Source organism: Cebidichthys violaceus, unplaced genomic scaffold, assembly GCF_023349555.1.
Source record: "Cebidichthys violaceus isolate CVI_PGR_0920_01 unplaced genomic scaffold, fCebVio1.0.p SCAF_12, whole genome shotgun sequence".
Lineage (NCBI taxonomy): Eukaryota > Metazoa > Chordata > Actinopteri > Perciformes > Stichaeidae > Cebidichthys > Cebidichthys violaceus.
The window spans coordinates 8946734-8968120 of NW_027176285.1; the positions used below are offsets into that span (position 1 = coordinate 8946734).

General features: G+C 43.2%; 1 protein-coding gene across 3 annotated transcripts in view; it reads right to left on the reverse strand.

The window, feature by feature from the left end:
- Positions 1-21387, reverse strand: part of arvcfa (ARVCF delta catenin family member a) — a 28673-nt gene that overhangs the window by 1388 nt on the left and 5898 nt on the right. Inside the window, exons 1-14 of one of the 3 annotated variants that reach the window (XM_068706205.1) lie at positions 14331-14757; positions 10762-10938; positions 8801-9426; positions 6294-6772; positions 6022-6205; positions 5802-5919; positions 5183-5351; positions 4423-4440; positions 4222-4293; positions 3146-3273; positions 2124-2274; positions 1850-2042; positions 1364-1475; positions 1180-1267 (exon numbers count right to left, since the gene is read on the reverse strand). In XM_068706205.1, the coding sequence (XP_068562306.1) occupies positions 1180-1267; positions 1364-1475; positions 1850-2042; positions 2124-2274; positions 3146-3273; positions 4222-4293; positions 4423-4440; positions 5183-5351; positions 5802-5919; positions 6022-6205; positions 6294-6772; positions 8801-9426; positions 10762-10938; positions 14331-14351 (2536 nt within the window). In that variant the 5' untranslated portion in view covers positions 14352-14757. Of the gene's footprint in view, positions 1-1179; positions 1268-1363; positions 1476-1849; positions 2043-2123; positions 2275-3145; positions 3274-4221; positions 4294-4422; positions 4441-5182; positions 5352-5801; positions 5920-6021; positions 6206-6293; positions 6773-8800; positions 9427-10761; positions 10939-14330; positions 14759-21387 lie in introns of those variants that run through there. The other 2 variants (XM_068706206.1, XM_068706207.1) reach the window with 2 other exon arrangements.

The window sequence follows — 21387 nt, forward strand, 5'->3', positions numbered from 1 at the left end:
ATGAGAAACCCCAGGGTTCCATCCCCCAATAAATAAATACAACTTTTGCCACAAAAAAAGTTAATTATAAGAACCTGTCGGTTTGCTAGATGTCAGTAGTTACGAAAATCATTTGGTAACCTTGTAACTTGCTAACATCAACTATTAATTGAAAATGTAAAGTTCCCTATAATAATGTATAGTTTAAATACACTTTGTGGGTCACCAAGCAGGATATGGCTGTCAAGATGTTTTCTTTAAAGAAAGTTGCTAACATTAATGCTAGCATACATTAACATAAGCCAGAGAAGCTGGATGCAATGTGGCTTATCCCTCATTCTGCTAATGTTACGTTGGTAACTTTACTGAGTTATTGAAATGGGTGTATTTTGCTAATGCTGCTTAAAACCCATTTCATTTTGCAATTATAGCCTGTAAATGTTAAGAAAAACCTGGCTACAAAGCTTTTAGTCAAAGGTTGACTATCTTTGCAGTCAATAAATGTGGCTCACTTTAAGCATGTATTGTGTAAATGTTAAATGTGGTCTATTTGAGCATTTCACTCAAAGTACCAATTTCATAAAAACATGTCATTTCTTTTACTGCTGTCTACAGGAGCACATCAGCCCTTCACAACATTCACAAAAGGCCATTTATCAAAGAGTAGCAAAGCCTCACATTGAAAAGGCTATTCATTTAGACTGAAACATCAGCAAGAGAAACAGGCAAATGCAATGAAATCATTGTACATAGTTTATACCCACTCCCCCAAATAAATATTTCAAAGGGTGTTTAAGTTACGTCCATAATTCATAAAGAAGCTTCAATAGAAAATCACTGTTTTGGTGGGAAGCTAGAGGTCGCTCTTGACGTGGGAAAGCGGGCGTCCTTTTGGAACAACATCCAAATGAAATGTGACTGGTGATGCGTGAGCCTGCCCTGCCTCTGGGAGAGCCTGTTCAGGCTAATAAGCCAAGTCTCTGAACTGATAACCTTGGCAGCACATCATTGGTTTAAGGCTATGTTTCAGAAGAATATGGTCTGGGACAGAAAATGCCCATTTCTTTGTCCCTGACATGAGAAGAGGAACCACAGTATGTTTAAAAGCAGCTTTGTTCCCTGAGCTAGAGGACACTTTGCTCATTTAGATGATGGTTTAACAACATTTTGCTGAGGGAATGCATGCAATGATTTGCTGACCTTGGTTTTTGTCCATCAGAGGCAGGGTGATGTCATCACTGCCTTGCTTTCCACTCTTGGATTTTTTAGTCACTCCGGTACTTGTTGGCTTTGAAACACAAAAAAAAATGTATGACAAACAGAATGTCATGCTTTCCTTTTGTTTGTATAGCCATGTCAGATCCAAGAAATGGCAACAAAATACCTTAAAGTGGCTTTTGTTCCAGCCAGCCTTGGTCAGAGCGGTCCTCAGGTCCTTGTAGGCCCATATTGTCTGGAGCACATGGGAAGCTGCCTTGGTCTCCCGAGCTGCTTGGCTAACGACAAATCATTAGACTTTGTGGAAAACAACAGAGGACAGCTCCGAGACAATACTGTCCCATCAATTAAAATCCATTCCTGATTGCCGTGGGATAGGATGCTCATAATATCATGAGCTATTGCATCGAGGCTGTGTCGGAAGTACAAACCAATATTAAGCAGTGGCCTGCAACAAATACTATAGTATCAATGCTGTTTCTTTCTTCTTTCTTTGTCAGATTTTGAAAAAAGGAAATATATGAAACTTTAGCTGTATAACAAGCTGCACCATTGTTATTTGATCTTTTTTTTCATTGTTTAGTTTGGAATGTCGTTCATATTCAGAAAACTGTATACAAGTTTACAATTAAGTTGAAAGACATTGGAGTACCTTGACTTGTTGATGGCTACCAGTTTCTGCACTGCATGACCCTGTATGAGCGCTCGGGCGTTCTCTGGGCTATCTGTGATGATCTCATGGATGGTGTTCAGAATAGACACCACTGTATCTCCCTCTAGATTCTTCGCTGGGTGCTGCTGCCCACATGGCAGATTACCGACAAGGTCTCTCAAAGCATAGCTCCCTGTATGACAGAGCGACAACATAGCAAAGTTAGTGTGCAGATGCAAAGCCATGTATGCAGATGAGAGTTAGAAGGCTGTACCTATTAAGTCTTTATTTCTTCTGTCCATCGCCAGGTTGCGAAGAGCAATAGCCACAGCTCGCACCACTTTGTCCACATCTGAGCGCAGCAGCTCCACCAGAATAGGCAGCCCCTTCTCTTTTCTCACTGTGGCCCGGATGTAGCTGGACCACTGCAAAAGCAAACACAAAATACAGCTGAGCGATGTTTGTGAGTAGCTGGGATTTTGCTTCTGGGGTCCTTCTTCATATCTCAACTACCCACTCATCTCTCCACCTTTACAAAACCACTAATATCACCACAAGTATACATTATAAATACCATAAGTAACAACTAAGTTCTGCTCTTTTGTATGATGCAACTAGATTTCAAAATCTAAGGAATTTAAAACTCTTTCAATCTGAGCCAGATCGTTGATCTTAAATTATAGTGGCATTCATGGCGCAGTACGTCTTGGCAAAGCCCATTATTTAACAGGCCTGTGGATCCACTTACTCCAGTAAAAGTGATTGTTTATCATACAGGCTGGTAGGAAAGTAAATCTAGAGAGTCTAGTTGGAGAAAGATGATCAACCCCACATCTCCATTCTTCTGCACACTTGAACATTGATGCAGCCACTGAAATACAACCAAACCAGCCAAGAACAAAGCTGTGGGCATGGAGGCTACCAATGAACTAAATCTGACCCGGCACAGTGTAGCCAAACAAAGAAAATGGTTAAAAAGCCCAAAGCCCCCCAAACTGATGTGTTATTCATTTCAAGTCTCTCCTTACTATGAGCAGAGACAGTGCTAATGATAATGTCATAAAGAGACAAATCCTGGACCAGCTCCATAGACACAAGGACACTATGATAGCAGCCATGGTGATCTTACTTGGATATAAACTGGGCCAACAATGTGTCACTTGATAACTACATCAATTTAATGTTTAATGCTCCCATTTCCAGCTTTATAAAGACCATTTTTATGTTTGGGATGCTCGCCATAATCACAACCACTGCGCAAAGAGTCTAAAAACTAGAATTGTTCCATCTACTTACAGCCCAGTGTCCCGCAGCGAGGTTCTGCAGAGCCCCTGCGGCAGCCTCCAGGGTGTTGTGGTTGTGACTGCAGGTGAGAAGAGAGAGGTAGAGCCTCACCACCTCTGGCTGGTACAGCAGCTCCAAGCCTTTGAACAGAAAGACAGAGAAAGTCAGGGATGACATTCAAGCAGTGGTAAAGTACCTGCATGATCATCAGTGGCTAAATCCTTAAAAAAAGATGATGTCAACTCTGTTCCACAATTTCCTTTATCTAGGTTTGTTTAGGTCAATATGTAGGCAGGCCAGTAGAAAAAAGCCGATGAATTTAATGAAACCCTACGCAACAAAATTGCACCTCTGTCAGACCTCTGCAGAGTTGGTTTTTTTGTACTGAGCCAGTGGAAATCGCTGGACATCTGACAAGTAGTACAAAGCATCCGGGACTGTAACATGCTGGCCATACTGATTTGCATTCATTGGCTTGAGTGTGGGAGCCACGAGCATAGCTTTGATCTCTGTTCAAACAGCAGCTGGATCCACATATACCGTATTCAGCACAGTACTATACTGTAAAAAATTCCCATATATGCATGCATGCATGGCTAAAAACAGCAGCTTTCCGGTAAAGACACAAAAGAGTAAAGACAGTTTAGGAGTAGCAAATAAAGATACATCAGTGTAAGGCAGTATCTTGAGCGAATTCCAGTTCCTGCCAGAGAAAATGTTCCTCCTCTAGATGTTGCCAGATTTCAGTTGGAGGGTCATTTTGTTTTAGTAATGAAACTCTCCTCAAGTAGTGCAGGTGCTGGAGTGTGGCTTTGCATTTAAATTAATTGTCTTTCAGGCCATGCCAACATCATGCATACAAAGCAGATAACATAACGCAGAAAGCAGATACTGATGCTTGATTATAGTGCTGTATGATGATGATGATATATGATGAACGCTCGTCATAATGTATCTACCTTTATTCTGTCAGAAAAAAGCCGAATGTATAGCTTACTTATTTCATAATGAGATGTATCACAGTCACTATTTGTGTTCAATTTAAAATGTTTTATGTGAAGTTAATATTACATTTGTTAAGTATATACCTTTCATTTGTTCTGTACGTTTTGGTAAATCCAATGTACCGTATTTTCTGTCCATTAATCCATTTTTCCAACCTGTACATCACAGACACATACATGCACACAGATACAAACACTGGTTTTCATTATGTCAGCAAATATGATGTTGTATTAAATCACAGTATCACGACCTCAAAAACAGTCAGCAGTAACGAGCAGACTGACCTTGATTGAACCACTCCTCTGGTGAATATGGTTTGAAGGGAAAAGAAGAACAATGTCAAAGACCATATTATGCAGCAGCAGAACACACTGAGCATGTGGTGAGTCACTGGGGGGGGGGGGGGGGGGGGCTCAGGGAGGCATTTGTCAATTTTGCGCAATTAGCTGAAAGGTTAGTAGTGGGGGAAAGCCATAAAACTTTAAATCACAATTAACTCTAACGCTATTGTTCCTGCATTAAGCTGTGTCTTGCAGCACAGACTGCTGCAGCCTATTAGTTACTGTATATCAGCTGTAATTCAAATTATGATCTCTTTTTCTCTTTTCTTTTTTTCTTCAGTTTAAAAACATTCAGTTGCGTGGTGTAAAAATCACATAACTGATGTAACAAAATATAAACAAGCTATTCAAATCTTGGGACCTGTCAGTTCTCCTGCAGAGAAAAATACATCATCAACTTCTGCACATGCAGGGTAATGAAATATAATATTCAGGCTCTCATTGGCATGAAAAAGGGCAAGAAATATTAAACTTCAGCTAAAAGCCCAAACACAGATCCTATTGAAAACTACAACATGTATGTGGAGTGTATGGGAGGAGAGGAAGTACAACAAAGAATAAAGCAATAAAATAAACGGTAACATCTTCTGAAAATGGCTCGGGGGCTTTAAATAGCACAGGCTGCTAAAACAGATGAAGCACTATCAGACTTGAATCTCAAACACATCCTGCTGATCATCAACATCAATAACTGGCTACCAACCTTTGGGTCTTTTCCCTCCAAAGCAGTCGGTCTCATTCTTCTTCTTCTGGTGTCCCACTGATCTCATCAGAGTATTAGCATGGGGTTCCTGAAATCGCTCCGCTCCTGGTATCTCTTTGTGAACGTGATAGGACAGGTTTCGCAGGATGCACACGCAATTCTCTACTGACTGAATTGAGGACAATGACAGAAGATTTCAATCAAAGATGCTCTGCAGAAAAGTGTACAGCAGCAGGAATCATACAGGTGTTTACGCTGTCGAAGTCTAGGTCCCTTTTCAAAATATAATGTATCGGAGAGTTTTCCTATCAACATTAAAGTTAGGAGGAAATGCCACTTTGTAGAACGTTATCCAGTCTTTGATTACTTTGGTGACTTGCATTAAAAGTCTGAATCCTAATGCAGTTATGAACAGGCTATTAACTTAAATTTGATGCTAAATGAGGGAAGTATGAGAAACAAGTCTCAGTAGATTCAGGTAGAAGACGATACTTAATGGGGAGTAACTGACCATTTCTGAAAAATAACTCATTTGACTGTGCCTTTCAAGAAAAGTTTGGTATAATATCAATTTATAAAAATAAAAAAAAATGTTAGTCTCTAATTTCAAGTCAGTGACCTTATTATCAGTATCCTTGTTGACAACAGCTGACTGAAGGGCATGAAGCAGCGCGTCCACCAGCCCCTCACACTCCCTCAACCTCTGCCGAGCCTCCGCCCCATCTGAGCTGACGTTCCTGCAGAAACAACTTTGTTAGCAAAGCTGCGAGAACTCAATCCACCACAAGTACACTTTTAGAGGCTGTTGTCATTTCTTCCACGACAGAAGCAAAGGTTACCTCAGACATCCAGAGGTGTTCTTGAAGACTATGGTCCACTCAGCACTCAGCAGTTTGGAGGGGTTGGCTGAGTCTCTCCTCCATCCTGAGTGTGGGATGATGATCTCATCAGTCAGTGTTTGAAGCCCATTGTTGATCACCATCATCTTCAGCGGCTCATGTGAGGAGAGGTTCCACAGAGTTCCTGCAAAGGGAAGAATACAAATGCTGTTGAGAAAAAAAGGAAAGATTGCAGGTTTTGGCTCCAGGAAGAGTGAAGAATTGAGCGGTACCTGTGACTAACTCTTTGACCTCAATGCTGCTAGACTTCCTCATTAGTCGGACTAAAGCTTGGATGCCATCACAGTTCTTGATGGCCATTTTGTTATTGTGGTCTTTTCCGTAGGATATGTTGCGCAAAGCCCCGCAGGCCTTGCGGTGGACCTCAGGCTTAGGGTGGTCCAATAACTCCACCAAGATCGGCACCCCGTTCAGCGCGCGCACCTCCTGCTTGATGCGGTCGCTCTCATAACACAGGTGCTGCAAATAGGCGGCCGCATTGGACTTGACTGGGTCCATTGGGTGGCTGAGCATCGAGATCACCTCATGCAGGTTGGGGTCTCTCCAGCGTGGGTCTCTGCGGATGCTGTCCAGGCTGACCATGCTGCTGCGTTTGTGGGGGAACTGCAGGGTCTGTGCTCTGCACATGGCCTGGAAGAAAGGATTCAGGTTCCCCTCCAGCTGGGCCATGAAGGCGTCATCGTATCCACCTCTGAGGACACAGAGAAAGCCATGCAAACAGAAAAATACACAAACATTAATCTTGAATTTGTAAGCCTCTGAACAGGTGTATTCAGTTATTGAGGCTGATTAGACCTCTGCTCAGGTTGAAGGTGGGCTGGAGATTTGATTGGAATAAATGGGGTCACAAATCTCCATTTTACCAATGAGAATGATAAAGGTGTAATTTGTCCAACCCTAACAGGTCAAGCAAAGCTAACAGGACACTCAGGAAGATGGTCAATCAATTACAGTCTACAAACGGCCACACAGTCCTGAGAAGAGGTCTAATAAGCCAGATTAGCTGAAAACACCTGTGTAGGAGCATTTTATATTGTTAATCAACATTTTGAAAACTACACTAATTTGGCTTTTGCTGAAAGTTGAGAAAAGAAGATTAATACTACAATGTGTACAATACAGTCAGCATTACAGACATACTGATTAGCTTAGCTTAACCTAAAGACTGGAAACAGGGGGAACAGCTAGCCTGGCTCTATCCAAACACCTACCAGCATCTCTAAGGCTCACTAAATAACATGTTATATAAAGTTTGTTTATTCCCCCAAAAAAACTGAGTGTAAAAACAACAAGTTATGATGTTAAGGGGGGCTATGTGCTGCTCTTCTTCTTCTTGGCAGGACAGTTACATCCTGGAGTCTCCTCACAGTGACAAAAAGACTCCAGGCAGAGTTTGGTACAATTGGACAGAGCCAGGCTTGTTGTTTCCCTTCTGCTTTCAGTCTTAATGCAAAGTTAAGATAACCGTCTCCTAATTGAACACTTGTTCAGACAAATATGAGACTGGTATTGATCTTCTCATCTCATTATCATCAAGAAAGTGAATGAGCATATTTCCCCAAATGTCAAACTATTCCTTTTAGAATGAAACTGGTTTAATAGCATCTCTTAGTTTAATAGACTGGGCTTTTGGGATTTTAACAGCATAAGTGAGTTGCTTGTATCTTTTGTTAACAGTTCTGTCACTATATATGGGATAAGGAAAAGCTTCTGGCAGGCAATAACAGGTGAAACCTCCTTATTTATCGACTCTGCAGCAGGCTGCCATTCCTGATTGATACCAGCTGCGACTTAACTGCTGTCCATATGTCTTTCTATTGTCCAGGCTGACTCACAGGACCGAGACAGAGGCCACTGCCAGGTGTCTGTGCAGCTACAAAGTATGATATAGAATTTTCACAGGGTGTCCTCTGTGATCAAATTGGCAGAGAGTTGATTTGGGCATTGTTACTACTGCTGCCATACTGTGTCAGTATACAGCACTACACACATATATTCTCTCTTGCTTTACTTTCATTTTTTTGGTTGTTTCATTTGTGAAAAACCTATGAATCTGTCCACTTGTCAGACGTTTAAGAAATGGCACTTCAGTTGGATTATTAGGCAAATTTGGTTTTAGTTTCATCTATTCATTCAAAGCTTTCAAAAGCATATATGATTAACATTAATGGGTTATTTTGTGTAAAATATAACTGTGTCAAACTGTGTAGATAATGAGGTAAACCCTCGAGGCAAATATTGGCTTGGTGTCGAGGCATTTGGTCACGTTGACTTTACATATAGTATTAGTTGTCACAATGTTTTCCTGTTAGTAAAAACTGTTGTACATTATTGATGCAATGAATGTCAAAAGTGAATTGTGTTTAGAAGTGGCTGTTTAGTAGCCTTTGTTAAAGGGGATCTCATTTCAGTGACACAGACTGAGTATCCTTTGCCTGCTTTCTGACAAAAAAATGTTTAATGGGTTTGTTTCAAGATTTTGATTGACCTTAAATAAACAAGACATTTTTCAGTGTACTTTAGTGACTGAGTGACAAAGCAATACATAGATGTTACCGATGATTCTCCCACGGCCCTTTCAAATTGGCTAAATACATGAAGGGACTGGTGTTTGACCCCACATCTGGGTACCATGGACACCACAAACATACTTGAAACCCGTTTACACAGTCTCCCCTGAGGGATCAATGAAGTTTGATCTAATGTACCATCCTCTTACCTGGTTCTCGAGGGCTCCCTGAGGAGCTCCATGGTGGTGATCGGTCTGAACTGGTGGATTCCCCCAAGTGTTGGGTAACTGCCAGCTGGGTGGTCAGTCTTCATGTCCAGAGGGTTTTCTCCCCGTTCGCTGAGGCCGTCCTCCTCTGTTTGGCTGCCAAGGCCTGCCGGAGCGTAGCTGTCCCTGAGGAAGGGTAAGGTGTAGTGAGCCCCGGGCTGGAAGCTCTTGGCGGGCCAGTAGCCGTGGATGGTGGTGCGGGACAGGCTTCCATACCCTGCACATACGTCACCCCCGATGCCTCTGTAGCTGTCAGGGAGGGTGTACACTCTGCTCTGCCTGTCTGGGTTCACTGGCTGAGGCTCCTCAGGCTGCTGCACCACCGGAGGTTGAGGGGGTGCTGTGGTCGTGCTGCTGGTCGTTGTGGTCGGTGTGGTCGGTGTAACGGACTCAATGGGTTCAATGTTTGCTTCAGGAATCAGTTGCTCAATAGGAGCGTTATCTTGAACCTCTGGAGTTGTTGTGAGATCAGGTGTGTCCGATGTCTGGAAGTCCTCCTGCTGTGTCTCTGCGGATTCTTGGGTCTCACTGGGGGCCTGTTCACCCTCTTGTTCCACAGCCTTGGACTCCTACAAGGATTGATGCACCACAACTATTATCTAAAAAAAAAAAATCTAATACGAGTTTCTGTTAGTCTTTAAAATCCCATTTTTTCTGAAAGGTCTCAGGTTCCCTCGCTCTAATTAAATGCCACCAATTTGTCGTGTTTACAGTCAGAGCTAGGGATGGGGATCGTTAGGACTTTATTGATACTAGTACTATTATCAATACTGCTTATTGGTTTGGTTAATTATCGATACTCTTATCGGTTCTTTTTTATTATTTTGTGAGGGGAAAAAAAGACAATTAAAAAAGAATTGACATTGCTTTATTATTCATATGTAAACAAATAGACTTTCTTGAAGAGCTTGAGTCATGGTGGCAGCCTCAGCCCGACAACATACAAAAAGTGCCCAAATCCTTAAAAAACAGTCGCAGCTAAACCATTAGCTGAGCGATTAGCTTTCATTGATTAGCCTGTTCTCATTATCAAACTCTGCATGGCATCGCTAACGTTACCTGCAGTGGACGAAACATTGGGAAACTGTGCATTTCTGCACATTTATGTTCTGCTTGGGCATCCCTAGTCACAGCAGGAACTTTTTGGTTTTAATTTATTTGGAATAAACCAAAGATGTTTCTGTTACCGACAGTAAATTAATTCTTCTTTCCTACCAAACAATAATGATTTCTCTGATTGTAAACTGTAGGAAATCTAATTGTCTGGTTTAGTTGACTGAATTTGGTTTTAACACTTTCCTAGCAGAATGTGACAAAAAAAATTTGAAACACAAAGACATGTAAATATGTACCAACTCAATACAATAGAACATGATTGCATGATTGTTTCATTGTACCGTTGGTTGATAATTACTTCTCTTTCAATGTAACTGAAACTCAGTGTTATAGCCCGTCTGAGATCAGACTCCCTGGAGGTACCTCAGGTAAAAGCAATCGTTTTGTGTGTGTCGTGAATTTTTAGAAAACTTCCTTTCGGATGCTTTTTCTTTTTGGTGATAATCAATTAAAAAGATGTCAAATTAAAACGTTTTAGGAAGATTTAGGGATTCACAGAAGTGAGAAATGGTTCTTATAAGCTGACAATTAAAGTATATAACTGAATAAATAATTAAGTGAATGAAATAAATTTGTGAAAAATCTTGAATAAAAAGTTATATGTTTACAAGTTAAGACAAATATTTAATATTATGGCCAGAACAGTTTTTTTTAAATGGCTTTAAAACTTTTTGGACTTCGTGGTCTTTGCCAATTGATCGAATATTCTGTTAAAACTGTAGGAAGTCAGTAGGTGGTGACAAAAAACAAAGCCAGATAAATGCATCACCAATCATTAAGTCATGAACCTCAGTGTCTGTCTGCTGCGGCGTGTCGGTCTCTGTAGAGCTCTCATTGGTCGTGGTCATCACAGAGGCGATGGAGGTGGGCGTGTCCAGTTCGTCATTGGCAGTTGGGTTATCCAGAGTCGCCTCTTTCACCTCCTGGGACAAAGATAGTGGAGGAGGCCCCTCTGAACTCTGCTCCTACAGCACAGACAGAAAAAAGTAAGACAGTAACTTTGGATGATCAGCATCATGTGAGTGTATTATGTACACAATGTTTGCATTATACACAACAGGGAAAGGACAACCGGGTGGTGACACCATGACAGCACACAAAGTCATTCAAGTCGTCTTCATACGATAAGGGAGCTACATTTGATGAAGAGTTGTGAGTAAAGTCAGCCTTGACAGTACAACTCATTTCTTCTCCATTACCATGTAATTTGTATAATTTGAAACATGGTCTGTTGAATGTAAACTGAGAAATGTCAATATGCACACTAATAAAATTGAACTGTCTGTATAATCAGACATTTTTTCTGTGTTTCAGCGATTTGATGAACTATAATCTAATTGAGCGGTCCATAGGACAACAATACTCAAGCTGGTGCAGAGCCAGGGATCATGTGTAGAAAGCAAAAACGACATCTAGACAGATATAATAAAGGATGAGAGATTCCATTTATCAGATATTTAATGAAATGGCTGTGGGGGATTCTCCGGTGTCATATCCTTGTGGGGCAGACTGGGATGAACAATATATCGGTTAGCTTATCTCTATCAGGTGATAATTGCTTATGAGTATGTTATTGGCATAGACAATGAGTAGGAATCATTTGTCGTACGCATGCGTGTTTGGTTTGTTAATTTAAACTTCCAAGCTAAATTCCAGTTTGAATGTGCCACTAGCCGGTGTTAAAAGAATAAAGTTAGTTGTTATGTTCATTTCAGGGAGCGATTTACTTCTGTTGGTATGTACAAATACTGACAGAGAGGGAGGCTCCCGCAGATCAGACCACTGTGTACCAAAAGAAGAAGTAACAAAGCGTGGACACAGACAGTGTTGTGTTGGGTCATAAACCAGGACGGGGTAAAGACAAAAACTGGTCATTTCAGACATATTTGTATGCTTGATTCCTTCTAAACACGTTCTCCATGAAAGCATGTATAAAAAGTGCCCCTTGACAATATAGCCTAGAGAAAGATGGAACTGGAAGTTATTGTCATTGAAGTTATTTGGTGTGAGACTTGATTTACCACCACTGATGCTTGAATCAATAAGCCAGCTGCTGCTCTGGTACAACATGTGGATTTTTCTGTAATTTACACTTGTTTATTTCAAGTAGAATTTAAATTCTCTTTTTCTTTTCAACAAAATGGGTTTCATCAACCAGAGTGGATAAATTATTCAGCATCTTGGACTGAGACAGAACTGGAGGCAGTATTTGACTATGAACACATTATATGCTGATTTTCTAATAAACTTCACATTCATTTCGGCACGTCTACAAAACTTTGCTTCCCTGCACAACTGATCTCAATCAATATACAATTATCAGATACACCTCTTTTCAGTCTTGAGGGCCTTCTGACTGCCCAGCGGAATTTCTATAAAATCTAGGGCAAACAATAATGCAAATGGCCCATCAAAACAGTTAACAATTAAAAGGCTTTATAGTAAATAAAATCAATTCAACTACATCATGTATAACCCATTTCACCATTTGAATTGCTTATCCACTCTAAATCAATTTTCATTTGAAGAGAATAGCACCGACAAAATATCCTGAACGATGCACTGAGATAAAAATAAATTAAAAAAAGCTGTTAAATTTCTCAAAACTCTTCTTTGTGGGGCTGCTGCATTGAACCGAACAAGTGCCGAGAACTCAACTCCACTGCGTTAAATCAGGCTGCAGGGAACAGCTGACTGGATGTGGAGGGAGATGGCTTGACTTTTTTTTTTTTTTCAAACACAAGGGCCCCTCATATCCATGTGCAAAATGTGTCAGAGGGACGAGGAGATGAAAGGGTCACACAGGAGAAATTGGCAGCAGGGATATCATCCTGGCTTAAACACCCACGGGGAAGGTTGATTGGGTTTTGTTAGGCAGCACTAAATGAACGCTAGGCCCAAAAACAGACGGGGTACTTCTGTTGTCTACATACAGCTTGATTAAGGATTTGGAGGACGATAATAGGCCAGACAGGGGCCTGTGTGCTGTCCCCATCTGATTCAAGCTCCAGGGAAGGCTGGGCCGCTGTGAGTCAAGGCTCATTTAAATAACTCACTGCACCATCACTAACTAAGTGTGCTCACAGAGCCAAATAGGTCGAGATGAAGATTCTGAATCTGACTTCAGCTTAAAAAAATATCAAAGAATGATATATAGATGTTAGGTGCAGCGATGCAGGAGACACAATGGCATGATTAGCATCCTGTTCCCGTCAACTCTCAGTATTGAGGCCAGTTGCAGCCAGGGTATTATTTTGGGAGACTCTGATCTAATGCTGAGTGAGTTCACATTTTGGTGACCAGCTCAAGGGCACAACAGGCACAAGCCATGATTCAAACCTGTCACAAATCCATTTCAGAAAGCAAAGATGATTTTAAAAAATGAGCACTCTGGATTGCAATTAAATCAGCAGGGCCAGTCGTTCTGTAGTGATCAAACTCAGAATAAATCAGCTTTAACAGGCAGTTTGTCTTTATCAAACTGTGGGATTGAACGAGTAATGCTTCCGTTGGATAATAAAACATGACATCAGCCCACTGATGTCAGAAGACATTAGTCACAACTTTGTCACAACTCATCTGCCTTCCACTATTTCTTGAATCAGTGATGCGCATATTGGTTGCTGTAAGTGTACAGAATTTGTCACTGTACATTGTGAATCACAATGTCACTGAAATGAGCCATGCATTAAAAAGATTCCTATGAATTCAGGCTTGTCCATTATGCAATACACCTTGTTTAGTTGTAAGTCAACCAGGCTGGTGTGTTTAGAGAAAATACTAATTGAAATTGACATCCCAAAAAAAGGAAAGGAATGATATTCATTCTGAAAGTTTCTATTTGGAGCCTCTTTTCACTCCTCTGATCCTCAAATAGTTAAATGCTGCATGGTCAGATTTAATGTCTCTCTGATACATCATGGTAATACACTTACCAGAGTGTGTGCAGCATTTTCCCCCTGGAGGAACAACCTCCCCTCATGGTGCAATCAAACATTATCCCCCTTATAAGCTTGCCTATGCATTTGCACACACGCACGGCCATGCGCGTGCACACACACACACACACACACACACACACACACACACACACACACACACACACACAGACACACAGACAGACACACACTTGATGAAGATGTTAGCATCATGTCCCCATGCAGACAAGGAGACTGCACCGAACAGCAGTGAGAAGCAAGGAGATGAGGCGACTCATGCCTCCTTCAATCATCATGACAGCGGCAGAACGCAAAGCTGTGGAGGGGCTACAGTTTTCTGCAGGAAGAAAAAAAAAACCTGATAGGCAAAAAAAGAGGGAGGGTACGGAGCAAATAGAGCCATTCCACCGCACACTTACCTCTTTCACTTCGGCAGGCATTGCCAAATCTTCTCTGCTTCCCCACAAATGATGAACAAGATGTGTCCCCACGTGAGACGTCTGTTTCTCTGCCTCTGCTGAATTTGTGCCTTGACTCTCCCTTTGAGCATGTGAGGCAGTTCAAACATGAGCAGACATCCTTCCACCCAGCTCTCACCAACACACGTCCGCTCTCTCTCCCTCTCTCTCTCTGTCCCTCTCTCTCTCCCGCTATTTCTCTTTCTCTAACAAACACACACTAGACGCACCATGCACACATTTGCTCAACACGTCCACACACACATATATACACACACACACACACACACACACACACACACACACGGACACACACAGAGGCAATAAATGCCGGGCTCCCTCTCATTACTGCACTCCTCTGATCTGTGCTGCAGTTAATGTGTGCGCTATTAGCAAGGTGCTGAATCAACTGTGTGATGCTGAGCCTGTGAATAGCTTAGGTAAGTGCAGAGCCCTGCAATCATGTGCTCTACCCATATTTTCTGGCAGCCTTGGTGCGCAAGCAGAGTACACACATACACACACACACACACACACACACACACACACACCATTCCCTGTGGGCTCACAAGTAGATGCAGCTGGAGCAGCCCGCACTAGTTCAGTCCTATGTCACCCATGTGCAGCATAATAAAGGGCGAGGGACGGGAGGCTGCATGAACGCTGTATGCAGCACCAGACAGAGAGACAAACTCCATACTGAACCAGCTTTGTTCTGCAAAATGTACCAAACAAATAAAAGCCCCCTTTTCACCACCCATCACTGTCTGCCCACGATTCTTCTCCCAGCACCTCCTCACAGCATTGTTGTATGGAACAAGCGTAGCAATAAAACCAAAGAAGGATTCGTGTAAACAAGGTTTTGATAGGCGAGTGCTCCACTGTTTTTTTTGGATGTCGTCACCATAAAATGTTGAATCACTCATTGTGGTTGTTTTTTGGGAGCTATTGGCTCTTATTCGCTGTGGCAGGTAATACATCTTTTTTTTTAATGAGTCTGAAATAATAACATGAGCTGAGACAAAATCCACTGCTCCACTTGACTAAGAACTACTAGATCATGATCTTGCTATCATCCCCAGACCAGTGCTCTCTATCAGCTGTCTAGCTTATAGATTTCAGAGCACCCCTCAATGTCATTGATCCTGGCGCATTTAGAAATCCTCATTGGCCTCTGCAGTATTTGTATCATCTTGGTTTGTCTTAACTTTGCTAATAGACGGAGCCAAGTAGTTTAATGAAACAGACCTTTAAAATACTAAATGTGTTAGCTTTAAACTGCAGTCAGCCTTTTCTCATTTTCATTTTATGTAATCCTTTGTTGGTGATATTGTTCACATCAGTAAAGTAGTAACAGAAACTGGTGAAGAAACACTTCAAAAGAACCTTGAATTTCTTGAAATAAGTGATACAATTATTCATTATTGAATCAGTTAAAAATCGCCCTTAAAGTGAAGAGGTTAGTGAAATCAATGCAATGTCCATGAAACTGCATTTTTTCACAGATAGAAAGATTTACTGACATGCAAACAGGGATACATTTGTTCCAAAAATTATTACTGCTGTTCACGGCTCTCCCACCGTTTCATCTCCACACTCCAAGTTCCATTAAATGGAAAATACGGACAGTAAGTGTCTTAATGGTTTTGGGTCACTGACAGACACCAGAGCATTTTTATCACACTAGGTATTTTCCAACTGCTTAATATTTAACTTTTTTTCACCAAATTTAATTTAGAGAACTGAATATCCAACAGAAATACAAGGGGAACATGAACAAAGCTATCCAATGCCGAAATAAAGAAATACGATATAATCTATGACATCTAACTAAAACACAAGGAGTCAGTCTGTGTATGTGTGTGTATGCAAGTCCAGTAGGAAATTTGAGAGCGGTATGATATCCCCTTGTTAGAAAATTACAAAAATGCCCCTTGTTAACCGGTCATCTCCACTCTCCATCCTCTAGTAGCAGCGAGTGCAGGGCAGAAGGATTGTTTAGTTGAATATGTTATGCCTGACTCATTGATGCTTTAGGGTGCGTGTTTGTCCATATAGAATACTGCCGAGCGCTTATCCCAGCGCTTCATCAACAATGCGTTCCAAGCGCTTTTTGGCTACCAGTGTTACATCTAATATAAGAAAGAGAGGGACAGTGACAACACCAGAGCCTTTCTGGAAAGTTCAGAGATTTCCAAGTAGAACAATGGGCCGCCCAAAAAGGTCAGAATGCGTTTTGTCTCTAGGCCACATACGACCTCTCATTGGGAACAATTGAAAAAAGAAAGAAACGCTTTGACTAAGGTTTGTGTCACTTTGAAAGTATGGCCCCGACAATGGCTCTGAAATATTAGTAGCCTAACTGTTCTGTGTATTGAACAATCCATGGCACTGTCCGTGGTGCTGAAGTGACAGACAGATTTGTAATTGCAACTTTTTCTCTGTGTCCCACCCTATCTTCCTGGTTTAATAATATTCTCCATTGCTCCCTACAACAGGGTTAGAAATTAGCCCCTGTGGGTGGGTAAATTTAATCAACTTACCAGCCACTGTGACAGTTAACAAAAGGATTGAATTGAAAAAGTTGACTCAATCGTCAGGTGCCCTCAAATATCATCAACCTGCAGAGCCTGAGAGAAGCTGCAGTACTAGACCGCAGCAGCTCCAAACCAAGCCCCCAGGAGGAGCGCCAGGCTTTGAAGGCAATTAGACATAGTGGCCAACTGTGGAATTACAACTCCCAGGTCACATGACGCCATTAGGCCCAAAAGGACTTCTCCCCATGGACTTACATTGGGAAAGAGATGCCTGTGAATAAGTACATTCCTGTACGACATTGTAATAGCCCCTTTTTTAAATCATTAGGTCATAAACATTGTGAAATTCATTAATAGGATTCATATATATATATATATATATATATATATATATATATACAAAAATCATTTATCTTCAAATTAACACTTGAAATGATGAAGGAGCTTGCAAATGACAAGGTAAGGTGACTAAATGTAGTGTTTTTTAACATTTTAAACTCTTAACAGCCACTGTGACAACTGCATTTAAGATCAAGGTTGATCAAGCAAGTTCGATCAAAGAAATTTACATAATCAGATTTAAAATATCCGAACATCCTCTCCCCATAGCTTTGCAGGAGTGCATCAAAACAAGCAAGAAGTAAAGTAAAAACTAAAAAGAAACCCACACATGTGATTGAGGGTCAGTGTGAGATAGCGGGGAATGAAACCTTAGCGCGAGAACTGAAAATGTCACTTATGATGGATGAAACCTTTTGTACTTAAAATGAATTATTCTGAATTTATTGACATTTCCACAGGGTGTACATTTTCGGAAATTACCTTGGAGTTTATGGCACTTAATTCTACAAAATGTCAGCTGTATAGATCTTTGAGCCAAATTAATTTCAGTCATTACGATCCTCTTCCCACTTTTAAGCTGGCAAACCTTACCTGCCAGCTCACATGCTCATCTTTTGCAACAGATTACGCACACAGACCTCGTTAAACAATTCTTAAAAACAACTCTTTTCCTCAAAAGACGTCTTTCTGCATCGTCTCTACAGGCTAAATAAAGAAAGCGCTCCATTGTTGGAACGACAGCAAGGGATGCTGTGACACAAAGAGTCTGTATTCACCTGATACGCACTCATCTTCCAGTGTGTCGGCGTGTCTAGCCTGCAGGCTCTGTCATTTTCACTGAATTGCTTTTAACTTCAAGGCATTTGCATGGGCCTACAGTACGGGAATGACATTTATTCAGCAGTCTTAAACCCTACCAGGAACACATCTCACACCATAACAGAGCCTCCAGAACCTGCTAACTTTTTTGTTTTGACACACATGGAAGGTATCAAGCAGACAGGCTCTGCACACCGACTGTAAATGTAACAAAACTTGGAAGTTACTTCATGTAACCTTCGGTAACCATGGTGTTGCTCTCTCTTCCTCCATTTCCCTGTTATCTTTTCTGTAACTTGTGCAGTGTTGTTCCAAAACCAGTGCACAGACAATTCTTAAAGAAATTGCAGGCTATTGCCCTGATTGTGTCCCAACACAGATACTGTAGTGAGAGTGACAATGTCAGCCAGGTTAAGAGCCTGTCACAGTCATCCAGCCATCAGTAATTTTCCATTGATCCTGCCTCTGCCCCACTCAGCCTGTCAGCCACACCCACCTCGTCAGTTCACTCCACTCACCTGTGCACACAGCTGCCTCTCATCACATGCAATTAGCCCAGCATATAGTCACCAGCTCCACACTCACTCCTTTGCCAGATTGTTCTTTGCGATGCCAGTCTTTCCAGCGTTCTCCTGCCTGTCTTTCCGGTACCGACCTCGCCTGTCCCTGATTCCCTGCTTCGTCTGCCTCCTGGTTATTCGACCTAGCCTTCCGTCCCTGACCAAGAACTTTGCCTCTCCTCTCCTGATTCCTGTTTGCCGGTTTGTAAACCGTTTGCCTGTCTGCCGGAGTCTAAGTAAAACGTTGAACTTTTACCTCTGTCTTCTGAGTCCTTTGTACTGCAATTGGGTCCATACACCACCCGTTACAGTACAATCTAGCCAGACATGGACCCAGCAGGACCACCCTCACCACAGAATCGGTTTGAGAGGATTGAGAACGCGCTCATGCAACATCAGCAGAGAATGGAGGAGGCTGATGCATACGCCAGACGAGCTGCAGAGGCCAACGCCAACGCCTTTGCAGCCCTCTCCGCCCAGTTGCAACAGCTGATGTCCACTCGCCCTCCTGCAGTTCCAGTCTCCACACCGGAACCTCCTGCTCCAGCTCTGCCACAGCCCAGGATGATCTCCGAGCCCCGAGTGGGAACCCCTGAGCGATATGATGGAAATCCTGAACTCTGCGGTTCTTCAGCCTGCAGCCATACACGTTCACCACTGAGGAAGCCAGGGTGGCGTACGTAATCAGCAACCTGACCGGCAGAGCCCTCCTCTGGGGAACAGCAGAGTGGGAGAGGCGGACTCCCGCCTGTGCATCATTCCAGGCCTTCTCTGAGGAACTACGCAAGGTGTTCGAGTTGGGCGCTTCCGGATCTGATGCCGCCCGTGATCTGCTCTCCCTGTGCCAAGGGAACCAGTCAGTGGCTGACTTCTCCATCGACTTCCGGACCAGGGCCCGTCGGAGCGACTGGAACACTGCAGCTCTGCGCGATGCTTTTCTGCATGGTCTGGCAGACTACATCAAGGATGAACTGGTTTCCTATCCTCTACCTTCCACACTTGATAAACTCATTGAACTTACTGTCCGGCTGGACCTCCGCATCCAGGCCCGGAGAAGGGAGAGGAGACAGAACACTCCTGGTTGTCTCGACCCAGCCCGCTGGCCAGGTTCCTCATCTGCTTCCGGTTCCTCTTCACCCGTTATGGATAATGGTGTAGAGCCTGAGCCCATGCAGGTGGGCCGCACCAAGCTTACACCCGAAGAGCGAGAGCGCCGCCGTAAGGGGAACCTGTGCATGTACTGTGGGCAAGCTGGACATTTTATCTCCCGCTGCCCGTTAAAAGACAGGGCTCACCAGTGAGTGAGGAAGTCCTGGTGAGTCACACGGCAGCAAACTCTTCCTCCTCAAGCTTACGCCCCCTGTTCCAAGTCAAGCTCCTCCTTCCTGGTGGTGCACACACCCTGCCCACTTTTATAGACTCTGGTGCAGATGCCAACATTATGGCCGAGAGCTTAGCCATACAACTGGGACTAAAGAGGGTTCCGCTTGACACCCCAATTCCTGCCAAAGCCCTTGATGGCCATCTTCTGGAGACTGTCACTCACCAGACTTCTCCTGTCCACTTGCTACTTTCCGGTAACCACCATGAGACCATCCGGTTTCACCTCCTGTCATCTTCCAACATTCCACTGATCCTAGGCTACCCTTGGCTCCGTCGACACAGCCCCCACATTGACTGGGCCACAGGGGCCATCCTCGGTTGGAAGAACTCCTGCCACCAGGTCTGCCTTAAAGAGGCCTCCGTACCCCAGCAGACAACGCACTCCAGTTCCTGTCCTGACTTGTCCAGAGTTCCTGCCGAGTACCATGACTTCCGGGAGGTGTGCAGTAAGGCTAAGGCGACTTCATTGCCCCCTCATCGGCCTTATGACTGTTCCATTGACCTGATGCCTGGCACTTCACCTCCGAAGGGGCGTCTGTACTCCCTGTCTGGTCCTGAACGAGAGTTCATGGAGTCTTACATAAATGACTCCCTGGCTGCCGGTATTATCCGACCTTCGTCGTCTCCTGCTGGGGCAGGATTCTTCTTTGTGGAGAAGAAGGACAAGACACTGCGCCCCTGCATTGATTACCGGGGACTTAATGACATCACCATAAAGAACTGGTACCCTCTTCCCCTCATCTCCTCAGCCTTTGAGTTACTTCAAGGGGCCATGATCTTCACCAAGCTCGACCTCCGTAATGCCTACCACCTTGTCCGCATCAGAGAGGGGGATGAATGGGAGACTGCTTTTAACACGCCCACCGGACATTATGAATATTTGGTGATGCCATTCGGCCTCACCAATGCCCCGGCAGTCTTCCAGGCCTTGGTCAACGACATCCTCAGAGACATGATTGACAAGTATGTTTTCGTCTACTTAGACGACATCCTCATTTTCTCCAAGTCCCGCGAAGAGCATATCCACCATGTCCAGACGGTCCTCCAACGACTGCTGGAGAACTCCCTTTTCGTGAAGGCCGAAAAGTGTGAGTTTCACACACAGTCTGTGTCATTCCTGGGTTACATTGTGACCCCGGGTCACCTGGAGATGGATCCTGCCAAGGTGGACGCAGTTAGGTGTTGGCCAGTCCCTGAAACCCGTAAGAAGCTGCAGCAGTTCCTGGGCTTTGCCAATTTTTACAGGCGCTTCATCCGCAACTATAGCTCCATCGCTGCCCCTCTCACAGCCCTGACATCCTCCAAGACTTCCTTCCGATGGTCCCATTCTGCAGATACGGCCTTTCAGACCCTGAGGGACCGCTTCAGTTCTGCGCC